Source organism: Chelonia mydas, chromosome 2 (assembly GCF_015237465.2).
Source record: "Chelonia mydas isolate rCheMyd1 chromosome 2, rCheMyd1.pri.v2, whole genome shotgun sequence".
In the NCBI taxonomy this organism is placed as follows: domain Eukaryota; kingdom Metazoa; phylum Chordata; order Testudines; family Cheloniidae; genus Chelonia; species Chelonia mydas.
The window spans coordinates 111,352,076-111,367,147 of NC_057850.1; the positions used below are offsets into that span (position 1 = coordinate 111,352,076).

At 45.0% G+C, this 15,072-nt stretch overlaps 1 protein-coding gene and 1 long non-coding RNA gene across 5 annotated transcripts in view; one reads left to right on the forward strand and one right to left on the reverse strand.

Moving 5' to 3' along the window:
* The window catches only part of LOC122464541, a 59,800-nt gene extending 56,375 nt beyond the window's left edge, over positions 1 to 3,425 (reverse strand). The window contains exons 1-2 of one of the 2 annotated variants that reach the window (XR_006288688.1): positions 2,991 to 3,425; positions 2,499 to 2,731 (exon numbers count right to left, since the gene is read on the reverse strand). This is a non-coding gene — a long non-coding RNA (uncharacterized LOC122464541). The remainder of the gene's footprint in view (positions 1 to 2,498; positions 2,732 to 2,990) is intronic. The other variant, XR_006288687.1, reaches the window with a different exon arrangement.
* The window catches only part of NEDD9 (neural precursor cell expressed, developmentally down-regulated 9), a 132,713-nt gene that overhangs the window by 30,450 nt on the left and 87,191 nt on the right, over positions 1 to 15,072 (forward strand). For 2 of the 3 annotated variants that reach the window (XM_027832734.3, XM_037893164.2), the window contains one exon: positions 2,664 to 2,870. The exons of the other annotated variant lie outside the window; for it this stretch is intronic. In XM_027832734.3, the coding sequence (XP_027688535.1) occupies positions 2,868 to 2,870 (3 nt within the window). In that variant the 5' untranslated portion in view covers positions 2,664 to 2,867. The remainder of the gene's footprint in view (positions 1 to 2,663; positions 2,871 to 15,072) is intronic. 3 annotated transcript variants of the gene reach the window in all.

The following is a 15,072-nucleotide window of genomic DNA, read 5'->3' on the forward strand; positions in this document are numbered from 1 at the left end:
AGCTCTGTGCAACCAAAATTTGCATCTGATAATCAATGGCTTTTTTTTCAGCCACAATTTCCACCTTCCTGTAAAGAGGAACTGGCCCAAATTCAAGCTAACCTAAATATCTACCAGCCCATCCTTCTTGTACCACGCTGGGGGAATTACCTAATGCACCATCCATTCCTGTCCCAGTCCCAGACAGGTTTCCTGACAATCCCTGTATGATAGCGTGCAACTGAAGTCTGCTCCCCACCTCCCACTCAGGGAGTGAATGTTAACCCTCTCCCTGCCACCCTCTAGACAAGGATCTATATATCACATCACAGCTCTCAAAATACCTTAATTAATGGAAGTTAAATTCCATGCATCACACGAATGGGTAACAATGGGACCTCAGCAATGTTATGTTTGGGTCGCTGAAGACCCAAACAAAGCTTAAAAAAAACCCAACCTACTAAAGGGATGTTGTCAGTGTGATGCTGGCATACTAGATGCCAGGTCATGCCCCCATGCCTCAGTTGAATACTGACAAATACATAGCTGGAATCAGTCTGGCTCACCTGTGCGTTGGTATTATTAAAAGAGGTATTAGAATTTCAAGAATGTGTTTTGTGTTTGGACTTTATGGGATGCTTGTAAATTGGTGCCTCCATGAATCTCACTTTTAACATCTGCATCCCATGTTATAAATAATATTTGAGCATTTGTATTGTAAACCTCTGTAACCGTGTAAATCACCAGACAGGAGAGAGACATTACCTTGTGTGAAATACTGGTCTGCATCTGAAGGTGTATATCCTGCCCAATAGGGATGACCCGTGGACACCAGACAGACTAGTGTGGAGCATTAAAGAGGACAAAAGCTTTAGTTGTTTATTCTTCCTTCCCCAATGGAGATGAGTCATACAAGTGAAATTCCTCTCCTCAGCAGAGTTTGCAGCTCAGAGCATACGGGGCTTGGGGGAAGGGAATAAAAACCCCTAATACAAAGGAACTGTATCTCTATGCTTGGATTCTGAGGGGCAAGGTTTTCTAGGAATAAGCAAGAGAACCCCAGTGCTTAGCCTGGGTTAGCCCTAAAGGACATATAGAGCTTGCTTATTAAAGAAGCTTCTATTTAGGGTGACCAGATAGCAACTGTGAAAAAAAGGGACAGAGGGTGGGGGGTAATAGGCACCTATATAAGAAAAAGTCCCAAAAAACAGGACTGTCCCGATTAAAATGGGACAGCTGGTCACCCTACTTCTATTACCTTTTGAAACATAAGATTATAACTCATTTGTGTGTTTAGGTTCATTTGCTTTAACCTTGTAAATAACTCCGTTGTTTTCTTTTCCTGTACCATAAATCTTTAGATGGTTTATTATAGAATTGGCTACAAGCATTGTCTTTGGTGTGAGATTTAAAGTGCAACTGACCTGGGGTAAACGACTGGTGCTTTGGGACTGACCTGAATATTACTATGATCCTTGGTGTAAGGAATCATCGGTCACGCAGTTATACTCACCTGGTTGGCAAAACAGACTGGAGTACCCAAAGGGACTGTCTGAGACTCCATGTTATGTTTGATACAGTAATTGGTTGATGAAATCCAAGTAGAGAACTCTCAGCCAATTTGGGGTGTATACCCTAGTTCTTAACAGTCTGCCCGGAGGCTGGTACTCATGCTCTTGAGCCACTGCAAGACAGCTTGACAATCAGCTCAAAAGTTAGATTATAAACTCTTCAGTGCAGAGAAAATCCCTTAATTGAATTGGCTCGTTAGCACTGACCCCCCACTTGGTAAGACGACTCCCATCTTTTCAGATACTGTGTATTTATACCTCCCTACTGTATGTTCCACTCCATGCATTTGATGAAGTGAGTTTTAGCCAATGAAAGCTTATGCCCAAATAAATTTGTTAGTCTCTAAGATGCCACAAGGGACTCCTTGTTGGTATTGCTGGTACAGACTAACACGGCTACCACTCTGAAACCTTATATTTATATGGTTTGTACAGTGCCAGTCAGGTCCTTGCTTTAGGTTCTACTGCAATACAATGCTAATAAATAATATGTTACAAATATCATCTTAGCTATTAAAACTGAAATAATTTTTCAAATCCAGTTTACTTTTCACTATTTGTGCTCTTAACCCTATGTATTTCTCCCAGCTTGTTCAATGAAAACAGAGATGTTGGTTTCACTTTGGTTCGCAGTCATTTTCTAGCTAATTACACTTGTGCGTTCTCAAGAACTAACATAAAATTATAATGTTTGGGCTGAAAATAGCTTTTGGAATGTTTCTTTGATTAAAGAAAACTTTCTGTTGGCCACGTGTGAATATAATAATAAAACCCCACCAAGTGAGTAAACTAAGGCATAAAATACCAAGGCTTTTCTGATTTGCATGGGTAAATTAGCCTCCTGCAAAACAGCCTCGCCCTTTGACATGCCTATAAGGAACTATGTGCTGCTAGTTGAGAAAAAAACATAAAGCGTGTGAGCACTGGCAGTGTTATTAAAACTCATACCTCAGACAGAAGTGAGATCCATTTGAATTTATTCCCATGCATCAGTAGGAGTTTTGTGGGCAATCCCAGTACAGCTCAAATTGGCAGGTTGGTAACATCATGGAGAAGAGATTTTTCCCTCTTTGATCATCTGCAACACTGTGTTTTAATAACCTTTTGTTTCAGAGTGACAAAGTGCTCGTGTCCATTTAGAAATATTTGGAACAAGGAAATCCTGGAAGTGAAAAGAAGACCTACAATAGAAAGGACAAAAATTAGCCAATATACCAAAATGCTGGATTTCCCATAGAGATTGTTATCTTCAAGACACAGAGCCCCTGTGTTCCTAGGATTAACATGCTGTAGGTGGAACATCAGAAACATTGGATAATGGTAAGTTTTATTTTCAATGAAGTTAAAATTCATTTTAATTCAAGTTAAGCATTTTTTTTTTAAATTAAGCTCAGCAAGGAAATACTTTGTCCTCTTAGACAATGCAAACCAAACACCCACCTCATTTAGAATTCTGACTGCTCATTGTTAGGGCTGATTGCAACCAGTCATACTTAGGTTTAGGGCTGTTGAGAATCAGTAGTTCTGTTTTGCCTTGAATACCGCCCAGAACTGTAAGCCATTATTGTAGTCATCTCCTTAGTGAACACGTTACCAAGATTTCCTCATGCATATAAAACAATAAAACACATTGTTCTGGTAAGTGGGTCAATAAGCTTGTAACAGCTAATTTAAGTATGATTTGATAATTGGCATTTGTCTGTCTGTAACATAACTTTTGAAGAATGCATCCAATCAATTCCAAGATTTCAGGAAATTGTTCTAGGCATCAATGGGAAGAAACCTAATTGATTTTGGCAACAACTAGAATCTTGGAAAAGCCTGATTTACACACAGTGCTCATTTGGAGCACCCTGCTGTTGCGTGAGTGGTAGCATTGTGACATCAGAGGTAACTCTCCACACCCTTCCGTTAGCTCATTTCCATACTTCAATCCCATTAGCTGCAGTGAGTCAGCAAATGAAACTGCAGGTCAAGACAGAGGTGCTTTGACAGAGCTGTGTGTGCATGTGGGGGGATGTGGGATTCAGGACTGGAATAGCATGGGTTATACTGGCTGAGTAGGAGTAAGGCTGGAGGTTTGCACTGTGATTCCCTCCAAACTTTGTCTGGGTCAGGAAAAAATCATTTACTTTTGCCTCGCCATCCCTGAAACCCCTAGGGGACCAGTAGCATGCCAAATGCACGGCAACTCATAGGTAAGCAGTGTAGGTGCTTCGGCAGCTATACTTTGTAAGTGCTAACCCTGGTGGGTCCCAATGACCACTCAGGCACATGGCTATGTGAAAGGTTCTTTTACTAGGACTGGCAAGAAAGGGGAAAGTTTGCAAATACCCTAGGTACAGAGGCTTGAATAGTTACAATTCAAAGTGAGCAATGGTGGTTCCTGTGTGGGCCCCTGGGGGCAGTCCAATCAAAAATCAGGGCTCTTCAGGCTTAGTGCCTGAGGTGTCCTCTCCAGTCTCTATTCTATGCATATACATGCTTGCAGGTTTCCAGGCCAGATTCAATTAGTGTCTGTCATGGGGGCCCCTCTGCACTGGCTCACTGCCCACCCCAGAAGTCCCACATGCAGACCTACAACCAGCTGTAGTGTCCGACAGTCACAGTCTGTTCCATACACAGCTCTGCATCCATTCCTGCCTCCAGCTTCTCTCCAGCTCCCTGCTTGCCTCCTGGCCACTGTTTCAGCTTCCTTGTGTAAGTGGGGGAATAGTCCCGCTATTGTGGGGAACTTTCCTGGCTTCTGCACTACTCCGGTGAAGTGGGCTAGCGAAAGGATCTGAGTCCTTGCTCCCACTTCCTTTACCCAGTGGCCTCCCTGCCCTTGAGGACTCCCCTTCCACTCTCCTGTCTGGCAGAGTCCTTGTAACCCCAACAAGACTCCCAACCCTGCTGTGGTCATCTAGGACAGGGGCTAGGGTGTCCCCACTCCGGGGGTACTCTCTCTGCACTGGGCACTTCTCTGAGCCACTGACCATTACATACAATTTAAAGCAAATGCAAGTTATTTAATCAACAATTAATTTTAAAAAGAATAAGGAAAAACGGGAAAGGTTAAAGGAAACACATCACCCCGCTCTGTGGCAGGGAACATCACAAACAGTGTCTCTGGAATGTCCGGGCAGTTCACAGACTGTTCCTTCTAAGTCCCAGGCCTTCTTCTCAGGCCCTGGTTTTGCTGCAGGGATGCTGTGGGCTGGACACTTGCTCTGGTGGTGGCCACACCCTCTCAGTGGTAGGACCCTTCTTCCCAGTGTCTCTCCCGCCCTGTCGGGGTTAGATCCAAGCCTGGCCTGCAGAGACTCTTGGCTGAGGCGTCTCCCTGTGCTGGGCCCGCTGCCCAGGGTCCCCCTCACTGTCCCCAGCTGCTCACCGCACCCAGCTCCGGACTGCTCCAGCCCCAGCTCCACCACTCTGTCACAGCACTGTTGCTCTGCCTCCAGCTCCCTGGGCTGCTTCTTTGGCCCCTCTGCCTCTGGTTGCTACAGCTCTGCTCCCAGGACAGGGCCTGCTCTCTCTGGACTGCTTTTCTGGTCCCTCTGGATCTGGCACAGCTCTGCTCCCCAGCTTAGCTTGGGCCCCTGCTTTCTCCTTAGCTCGGCCCCACTCCGTCTGTCCCAGGCAAATCCAGGGCACGTGGAGGACGGGACCTCCCTGGCCTCCTGACTCCCTGATTAGCCTGCCCGCCCTGTCATTCAGGCTGACCTGGAGCATTGGCCTCTCTCCATTGTTCCTGGGGACTGTCAGTCTCAGGGTCTTGATTTCCCATAGACCCTTCCCCTTTTAGTACTGGGAGCTAGCCAACCAAAACACCCCACTGAATGTTAGTAAGGGGGCAATAGTCCCCTTGCACTTGCAGCTCTTTGCTGGCAGGCAGCCACCACTCCCAAACCACTTCCTGGTTAAAGAGTCTTTTCCCTCACTTGGCCGGGGAAAGGGAAGTGCAGGGGGGAGGGAGCTGTATACCCCTGCTTTGCAGATCCATCACAAGTTCTACAACTGGGGAAAGATGACCTAGAAAGGCATCAAGGTTTGGGGAGGGAGAACAGAAAATATTAAACAGCAGCCTGGGATGTGGGGGAGTAAAAGGCAGCATGGAGGGTGCAAGCCTGGGGTGGGGGTGGGGACAGAGGTGGGGATTGAGGCAGCAGAAACTCACTGCAATGGATCTTATTTTCCTTTGTCTCTCATTGGCTGGGGGGAGGGGGAATTCTCTCAGGGCTGTAAAGCACTTGGAAATCCTCAGATGGGAGGTGCTCTATGAGGGCAGGGCATTTGGGGCCAGGGATAAAGACTACATTCCTCCCCTCTCACCACCTGCTAGTCTGGCCTACATAAGGAATGAAGTGCATAACCCTCAAGTAAATTAGCTGACACTCCTATGCTACATGTGCTTCCTTAAATAAGTCATGACTGCTTCCCCAGCCAGAAAATACCACCCATTTCTCAGTATTCTGAAGTCTTCTTTTCTTATGTGTTCTAGTTTACAAGTGTTTGGAAATAGAGTCATTGATTAAGTTACAGTCCCACACTCCTGCCTTAAGTAAAACTCCTACTAACTTCTATGGGATAAGAATATGATAAAATAGAATAAAATAATAATCTGAATAAGCAGCATACAATCAAGGCCAAATGTCATAATTATGTAACATTTGTCCAAACCAGACCATTTTACTAAATCAGGTGTCATCTCATTCACTATCAGACTCATCCAAGTGATAGAACTAGGCCACCTTTCAGATAATTCAGATTCAGACCAAATTTAATTGTTTCATATTTGGATAACTACCTGCAAATCTGGGAGGAAAAAATGTTCTTATCTAGTGGTATAATTTATAGTGGTGTGTCCATTAAAGGCATTAGGCCTGATTCTGTTATCATATATGTAAATTGTTTAGGCCAGATCCCATTCTTTCATAGCTAGGGATTATCTTGAGATGAGGGAATCCTCAGTTCATGTAGAGTCAGTGTCAGGGGCAGGAAGGGGTACAGCTAGAGCACATAATGATCCTCATTCACACAATAACCCTTGAAGTTGCTCTAACTATTCTATGGTCCAAAACAGCCCATGGATGACTCCAGATTCAGGGAGAAGGCCAGAATAATGGACATCACATCGGCTCAGGTCCTTTGTGGAGCATAGCTCAGTTGCATCCAAAGATCTGGCCCATTGAGTTCGGTGGAGTTACTCCTGAATTACACTGACATGAGTAAGATCAAAATCAAGTCCATATAGTTCAAATACACTGTACCCAGAATCCAGATTGACATCTGGCAGAATGTCAGCTCACTTCTACTAAATGGGTTAGGGAGTGACTCTCTTATGTTGTCTCTACCAATGCACATATCACTTTAGAAGAGAGATGTGCTGCAATTTCAGAGTTGTTGATTTGTGCAAGCTTCATAAAGACAGAAAGTCCTTTATTTAATAGCAAAAATTAAGTAGGACTTCCTCACCACTTCTTATTATGTGTGCCTTCTTCTACTGCTTTTTGTCTCCTGCAGCACCATTGTCTATACCCAGTCTTCCCTTGAACAGGAATAGTAACTGAGCAAAGCTCTAGAACCAAGCGGGAAACCAAATATCCACATGTTTGGGTTGTGTTTCAGTTTGGCTCATTAGAAAGAGAAGCCTAAGTTGCAAAGATCAGATCTGGACTCACTCAAATTCCAGAGGAACCAGGGGTCAGATCTGGTGTTCCAGTTCAGCCTCACCTCCATTTTTCAAAGAAGCTTATAATCAAGCTCCACTTTAGATGCCATAACAGTTGTGTTTATTTACGTTGATTTCCTCCTCTTTTACTAGTCCCATCGCAAATGAAAGTCAGAGGCCTACAACCCTCTTCTCAGACACCTATAACCCTGTATAAATAATCACAGAAAATATGCCCTGCATAAGTCATGTCAGTTATACAATTAAAGATATTTTCCTCTGGTGATGTAGTTTTATTGAAGTATAAATCATTACTAAAAAGCAATTTAGTGCAGACAGGAATTTTATTGGGGGATGCAGATCCCCTGGGCTTGTCTGGAAAATGAGAAACATACTCAGAGATGCTGGTGTAAGATTCATAAGGGCTATACAAAGGCCTGTCTAGACTGAGATTTAGCTTTCACATTTAAATCAAGTAAAATAGCACTGCATTGGATCTGATTGCATGGAGCATTCTGTGTTCGATTAAAGAGATTTTATGAAGCCCAGTCACACTGCAGAAATTAAGCTCTCAGAAAAGAGCATTGTTGAATACACAGAAAGTAAACAGGATTTGAAATGCATCAAATGACCTCTGAGTTCAGCAGGGTTTTTCATTTTTTTGCTTCCAAAACCCAGGAACTTTCCCTTTTTAGATACAGGTGGAGCTGAATGATGTTTCTGGAGTTTTCGTTTCCTTCCAAGCTCACTTGGTGATTCCAATCCCTGTAACAAACCCTGTTGCCTACTCTGTCCCCATATCTACTCTAGTGACACCATCAGAGGACCCAACCACATCAGCCACACCATCAGGGGTGCATCCACCTACACATCTACTAATGTGATATATGCCATCATGTGCCAGCAATGCCCCTCTGCCATGTACATTGGCCAAACCGGACAGTCTCTACGTAAAAGAATAAATGGACACAAATCAGACATCAGGAATGGTAACATACAAAAACCAGCGGGAGAACACTTTAATCTCCCTGGACACTTAATAACATATTTAAAAGTAGCCATCCTTCAACAAAAAAACTTCAAAACAGACTTCAAAGAAAAACTGCAGAGCTACAAATCATTTGCAAACCTAACACCATTAATTTGGGCTTGAACAGGGACTGGGAGTGGCTGGCTCACTACAAAAGCAATTTTCCCTCTTGGTGTTGACACCTCCTCATCCGTTATTGGGAGTGGACCACATCCACCCTGACTGAATTGGCCTTGTCAACATTGGTTCTCCACTTGTAAGTTAACTCTCTTCTCTTCATGTGCCAGTATATTTATAGGTTTCAGAGTAGCAGCCGTGTTAGTCTGTATTCGCAAAAAGAAAAGGAGTACTTGTGGCACCTTAGAGACTACCAATTTATTTGAGCATAAGCTTTCGTGAGCTACAGCATCCGATGAAGTGAGCTGTAGCTCACGAACGCTCATGCTCAAATAAATTGGTTAGTCTCTAAGGTGCCACAAGTACTCCTTTTCTTTTTTCAGTATATTTATGTATCTGTAATTTTCACTCCATGCATCTGAAAAAGTGGGGTTTTTACCCACGAAAGCTTATGCCCAAATAAATCTGTTAGTCTTTAAGGTGTCACTGGACTCCTCTCTGACATGGAGTCTCTCATATTTCTTTCTACCACTTGTTATCCCTTTGTATTAAAATGAGATCAGATTAAAGATCTGTTTATTTAGGGTTGTGTTCACATGTGTGGGAGGGTGGAGGGAGAAGAACTGAAATGAGCTTTTTGCCCTGGGGGCCCCTGAACAGGGTCCGAGACACAATCCCTGTCTTTGCATTCTTGGCATGCAAGGAATGAGGGAGTTTAGTATGGACATTGGTACTAGATTTCCCAGAGAGAAAGGGTTGAAGGAAGGGCATAGCCTGCTTTATTGTGGTGGTCAGCATAGATGGGGAGCGTGCATGCTGCACACTAGTAAAGAGAGGTAATGAAACCTAGGATCCTGCGGCGCTAATGAGGCCATTATATCTGCCTCAGGTACAAAGCCTCTGAAAGTGTCTGCCAGTGAGTAACAGCAGCCCCTCCTCACTTCCACCTTCCAGCTGGGCACTGGCTTACAGCCACAGCCTCCTCCTTCATTTGCAAAAATGAGGATCAGAATTCCCAGTGCTAGAAAATAGTATTTTCTCTATATGCCAGTTGTCTGGGAACAGATCCATTCATCTTCGACAAAACCTCAGGACATGGCACATTGGGAAGGTGGCACAGTTTTTCTGCATAGCCCTTATATTTCTGCAGGGTGATATAAAGAACACCAAACCTGTACTTTTTCTTTGTAAGGAAAGACAGAGACCTTGCGGTATTCTGCTAACAATACACTATGCTTTATTTCCCCACTTTCCTGGCTGGCACACACACATCTTCCTGTTAAGGACTCTTGGTACTAGTGTAGACTACCACGGCGGTTCTCAACCAGACGTCTGGGGGCCACGACCAGGTTTGGCCGGCATTAGACTCACTAGGGCCCAGGACAGAGAGCCAAAGCCCTGCAGCACAGAACTGCAGCCCAGGACCCTGAGCCCCACCACTCAGAGCTGAAGCCAAAGATTGAGCAACTTAGCTTTGCAGTGCCCTGGGCAGTTGCACTGCTTGCTATCCGTTAATGCTGGCCCTGGCTTTTATATGCAGAAAAACAGTTGCTGTGGCATAGCTGGTCTGTGGAGTTTTTATAGCATTGGAGTGGGGGGAAGAGCTCAGAAAGTAAAAGACTGAGAACTCTTGGTGTACCAGGCATTTCCAGTACTAAGAAATCAGAACTTTATTTAGAACACTATGGGCCAGATTCTGTCCTCCCTCAGCCCTCATGCATTAATGTTGAAATCAGGTAGTTGCATGGAATCAGAGCAAGGGCAGAATTTCACCCTAAATGTACATATTACTACATTACATGGAAGGTTCAAGTTCATGCCCATCTCTAGCTGAAATGGGGTTATATGACTAAACATGATTGCCCTCTGAGTTAGTCAATAGCTTTAGGTGCTAAAAGAATTGACTAGCTAGCAACTGACAGATTTGTCGGACCCTATGAGAGCCAAATGAATTGTACTGATTTAGTCGGGGATTGGTCCTGCTTTGAGCAGGGGGTTGGACTAGATGAATCAGGTCCCTTCCAACCCTGATAGTCTATGATTCTATGATACTTGAATTAATTACCTAGTTAACATCCATACAGCAGATTGCAGATGTGAAGTGCTAAAGTATTATTAAACAGTGTTGCCATCTCTTAAGATTTTTATCACAAGACTTGTGATATTTGGTGTTTTCCTTAACACCCCACCAGGTTGTGGATTCAATTCTGTGAAAATCTCGGCTTTCACTTTTTTTAAAGTTTTTTTAAGTTTCTAGCTCTCAGAGGGTATGTCTTTACTGCACAATGAGTTAGCCTGGGTAAAAGGCATCTGGATCTGAGTACCTGGGCTAGCCTAGCCTGTGAGCTGCCACAATCCAGAGCCATACCTAAGTTACTGAGTGCTCACTGGTGGGGCTCTTCCCTGTGTGTGTTGCTAGGACTGCTTGGGGCACAGCCCAGGGTTCTTTGTGGGGCAGCCAGCTGAACCACTCTATGCTTCTTTCCCAGTGAGTTGTGGGAGAAATTGTTTGTTCTTCTGGAGGGAATTGTGGGAAAGTACTGGAGGACTGTCAGCACACAAGAGATTTAGTATGCATCCTCAATGCAAAGTGAGCAGGTCACCAGCCTGAGTGAAAGATACTCCCGAGCTCTAGTCTAGACCTCCATCTGGGTCAGCTAGTTTGGGTTGAAAGGACCACTTAACTTGGGTGAGAGGCTTGTGTGTGTGACAGGATGGGGGGTTGGGGCAACACCCAAGTAAAATCCTAGTTAAAACTCTGCAGTGAAGACATACGTAATTGCGGAGAAAGGCTCGAAAACATGAACCCTAAAGGTTCAAAAACCAGAAAGCAAACAAAAAGAACTCAATACAGTATTTATTATTTTTCAATCTGATTGATTGTTTCTGAGGGTGCAATTCATGATTTTTGAATGCTTAGAGTTGGTGCTACTGTTCTCCTTGCCTGCAGAGTCACTCTGAAAAATTCCTCCTCGTTTGCTGTGTCTTTCCACTCTACCTCCACTTCATTCTACTTACTCCTCCCATCCCTTCTGTAACTAGCCTGCTATTGCTGCCTCTGCTAAGACATTTTTGAGTAGCACCAATTGAAATGTCTCTCAAATTCAAACCATGAATTAAATTGTCCTTTAAAAAATTCAAACACTTTTTGCAGAATGTATCCCCCTTTTCCAACCAGCTCTAATTTTGGAGGCCTGGTGACTTCAAAAGGAACTTCCACTGGCCCATAGCAGCCAGCAAAGAGGGTTTGGAGGTACTGTTTTCTTTAAAATCTTAGTGGCACAAAGATGTCCACTGCCATTGCTCAGCACCAAAGACCAAAATGAATGGATGTTTAAGTCACCTCTGACCTATTGTAACAGGCATCCTTTGACTTTAGTTGGATATTCATCCTCAGCCTGAATATCCATCCCACATACATTTTAGCGGTGCCAAATAATGGCTCACCTCAGGCCTGTTCCAAAGCTTATTGAAGTCAGCAAGAATCCTTCCATTGACTTCATTGTGCTTTGAATCAGATCATTGTCAAATGCTCGGCCAGCAACAGGAGGGAGAAAGAAGCATTAATAAACTCATCAAAAGCCAAAGAAAGAGGTTGGGAGAAGTTGGGATAAATCAGCGAGTTGAGAGCAAGAGAGAACAGTTCTTTTCTACAGTCTGCTTTTTTTTTCTTTTTCTTTTTAAAGGTATAGTAACATTTCTTGGTACTAGATTTCTTAGTCTATAGCAGGGGTTCTCAAACTTCACTGCACTGTGACCCCCTTCTGACAATGAAAATTACTACAGGACCCTGGGGGGTGGGGGGGACGCCAAAGCCCAAGCCCCACTGCCCAGGGCAAGAGCAGGGTGGGCAAAGCTGAAGCCCAAAGGCTTCAGTCCCAGCTGTGGGGCCTGTAACCTGAGCCCCGCCACCCAGGGCTGAAGCCCTTGGGCTTTGGCTTCAGCCCCGGGCGGTAGGGCTCAGGGTTCAGCTTCAGCCCCAGCAAGTCTAATGCCAGCCATGGCAATCCCATTGAAATGGGGTCATGACCCATTTTGGTGTCCCGACCCACAGTTTGAGAACCGCTGGACTACAGTGAAAACAGTTGACTCATAGGTTTAAAAAGTGACCTCATTTGAGCAACACTGTTCCCAGCCCAGGTTTCAGGGATTACATCTCACGCTGTCAATAAATCTTTCATTCACAGGGGCAATAGTTTTCAACTCTAACCTCAACTTCTGTATGTTGTTATGTATGTTCCTCCCATCTGAAATACAGAGAGATGAAGGCCCAAAGTAGCAGCTGCCTGAAAGACACCTAACTACAGGAAATGTTGTGTGGAGAGCTCTAGGTCATTAAAAATTACCATGGAAAAATTTGAGTTAATGTCCAGTGAAGCAGCAAAAGAAAAACAAAATACATCAAAATGGCCTCCTGAAGCAAAACACCAAATTTTAGGGCTCTCCCACCCCAATTACTGATACTGCAAGATAATCCTGGAATAGGAGAGGGAGAGGGCAGAGAATGTGCTGCTTTCTTTAAAACAAGGAGGGAGTTGCAGGTTTTTACCTCCTATCTATGACATGTGTAGGTTATGAACCCCCCTTTGCAGCCTGCCTAGGAGAATCCTTCAGTGAGGCAGAGCCAGGGTAGAAGCTCCTCTATCACCGCCCTACCAGCCACCAGTGTAGGGGGCATCACCAGGGAAAATGGGCATGCCTGGGCTTTCCCTGTAACTACTAGAATGGCCCTTGGGAGTGGTTACCAGCCAACATAAAGTAGAGCAGCTGTAATGCTGCTCTGTTTTATGCCTGCAACAACTAGACAGCCCTAGAATCTCAGCTGTATAAAGGTGGCAGCTGCTCCATGAATGCCAACAACAACCTTGTATTGCTTCACAGCAACCTAGTCTCCAAGGAATCGTTATGTTCCCCACGGCTCCTCTGGTGGCTCTGCAAATACTGCAGGATCAGGCGCACACAGGTTGTGCTCACAATGCTCATCACAGAAGTGCAGAGCTGTGGAGGATCCATGCTTCTCACAGAGATGGTGGACATGTGTGTTTGCAGGCTTTTTTTTTTTTTTTTTTTTTTAAAGGCGCAAAACATTATGGCGTGCAAGAAACTGCATCAATGGATATTGAAACCATGTTCCCAGTCACCCCTGTGTGGCTCGTTTGCCCCCATGAGGCACTGCAAACCCTTCCCAAAACACCCTGTGCTAGATGGTGGTGAGTTGCACAGTGGGACAGTTACCCATGGTGCACTGCTCTCTGCATCTATGCAAGCACTGCTAGTGAGGACGCGCACCCCCGACACAAGGAGTGTAGTGTAGACATGCAAAAGCAATTTAATTTACTGTGGCATCTGTACACTGAGGTAACTCAGGTTGACTTAATTTTGTAGTGTAGACTTGCCCTGACAGTATTAACATAGCCTGTTACTCTATAGCCATTAGCCTCTGCTAACATCTCTGTGCCTCAGTTTCTCTAACTGTACAATGAGCAGTTGAGCCTCTGGAAAACCTCTGCTCCTGCCCACTGGGACCATTTGACCAGCCCATCCGCAGCATCAACTGCCTCTTGGTTTTAGTGGCAGCCTCTCACTGAATACAGCAAATTGTGTAGAGGTCAAAAGGTCTCCACTGAGGCTACTAGGCAGGTTGGGAATCAAACCCCAAAACCATGTGTAAAAGCCAGGCCCTCTGGGGGGGCGGTCAGGGTCACATGGGACATAGTGGAGAGGAGAATTCCACCAGCTCAGCTCCTTCCCCGTCCCTTGGTGAGCCATCCTCCTGGGGACAAGGCTGACTCTTTATGGCAACCACATTGCAAAATCAAGCAGGACGTTTAGTTTCCTCTGCAGAAATCTGAAGTGTTTAATATGCATGGGAACTCACAGTCCTGTTTGCAAAGCTTTAACACATATTTACCAGGCATTCGTGGAGGTGCCTAACTCTCTCCCCAAACAACAATACGTGCCCTTTGTCAAAGCGTTAGGCAAGGTTAATTGGTTACAGTGAAGAAGAGTGGAAGTCAGGACTCCTGGGTTCTATCCCCAGCTCTGGGAGTGCAGGTGGGATCTACTGGGTTCAAGCAGCAGGGGAGGCTGGGACTCAGGACTCCTGGGTTCTGTTCCTGGCTCTGGGAGGGAAGTGGGATCTAGTAGTGAGACGCACTGGTTGTCAGATCTTCTTGGCTCTATTTCCAGCTGTGCCATTGGCTGGTTGACTTAGGAGAATCTACTCAGAGGGGAATTTTCAGTGGGGATGTGATGAATGATCTGTGCTGGAACAAAGCCCCCTCTTTATCCTTTGTGGGTTTCAGATCAGGTTTCTCTATTGCCATCAGGGCTTGGAAAGGAGACAGACTCCCCCCAGCAGTGCCCACTCCAGCCTTTTTCTGTCTGAATGGGCACATTGGCCTCAGTACGTTCAGTAATACAAAAGTCTAGAGAGAAAATGGCACCCACAGGCCTGGATGAGAACAGCTCCATTTTTGGTTCATTCATCCTCTGGGGACGAGGCCATGGGCTTTCTGCCCCCGTGCTGCAAAATCAAATGAGAGTTTTGTGGTTTATTCCATGGAAGGGCAGAGGGTTTGGTGTTTGTGGGAGCTCACTCCCATGTTTACAAAGTTTGGGAGTGTCTGAAACATGAGACGTGGCTACAAGGAGCCCAGTCTGATGCAGACTGGCAATTCCCATAAATCTGCCACTGAACACATGATGTTATAGCATGG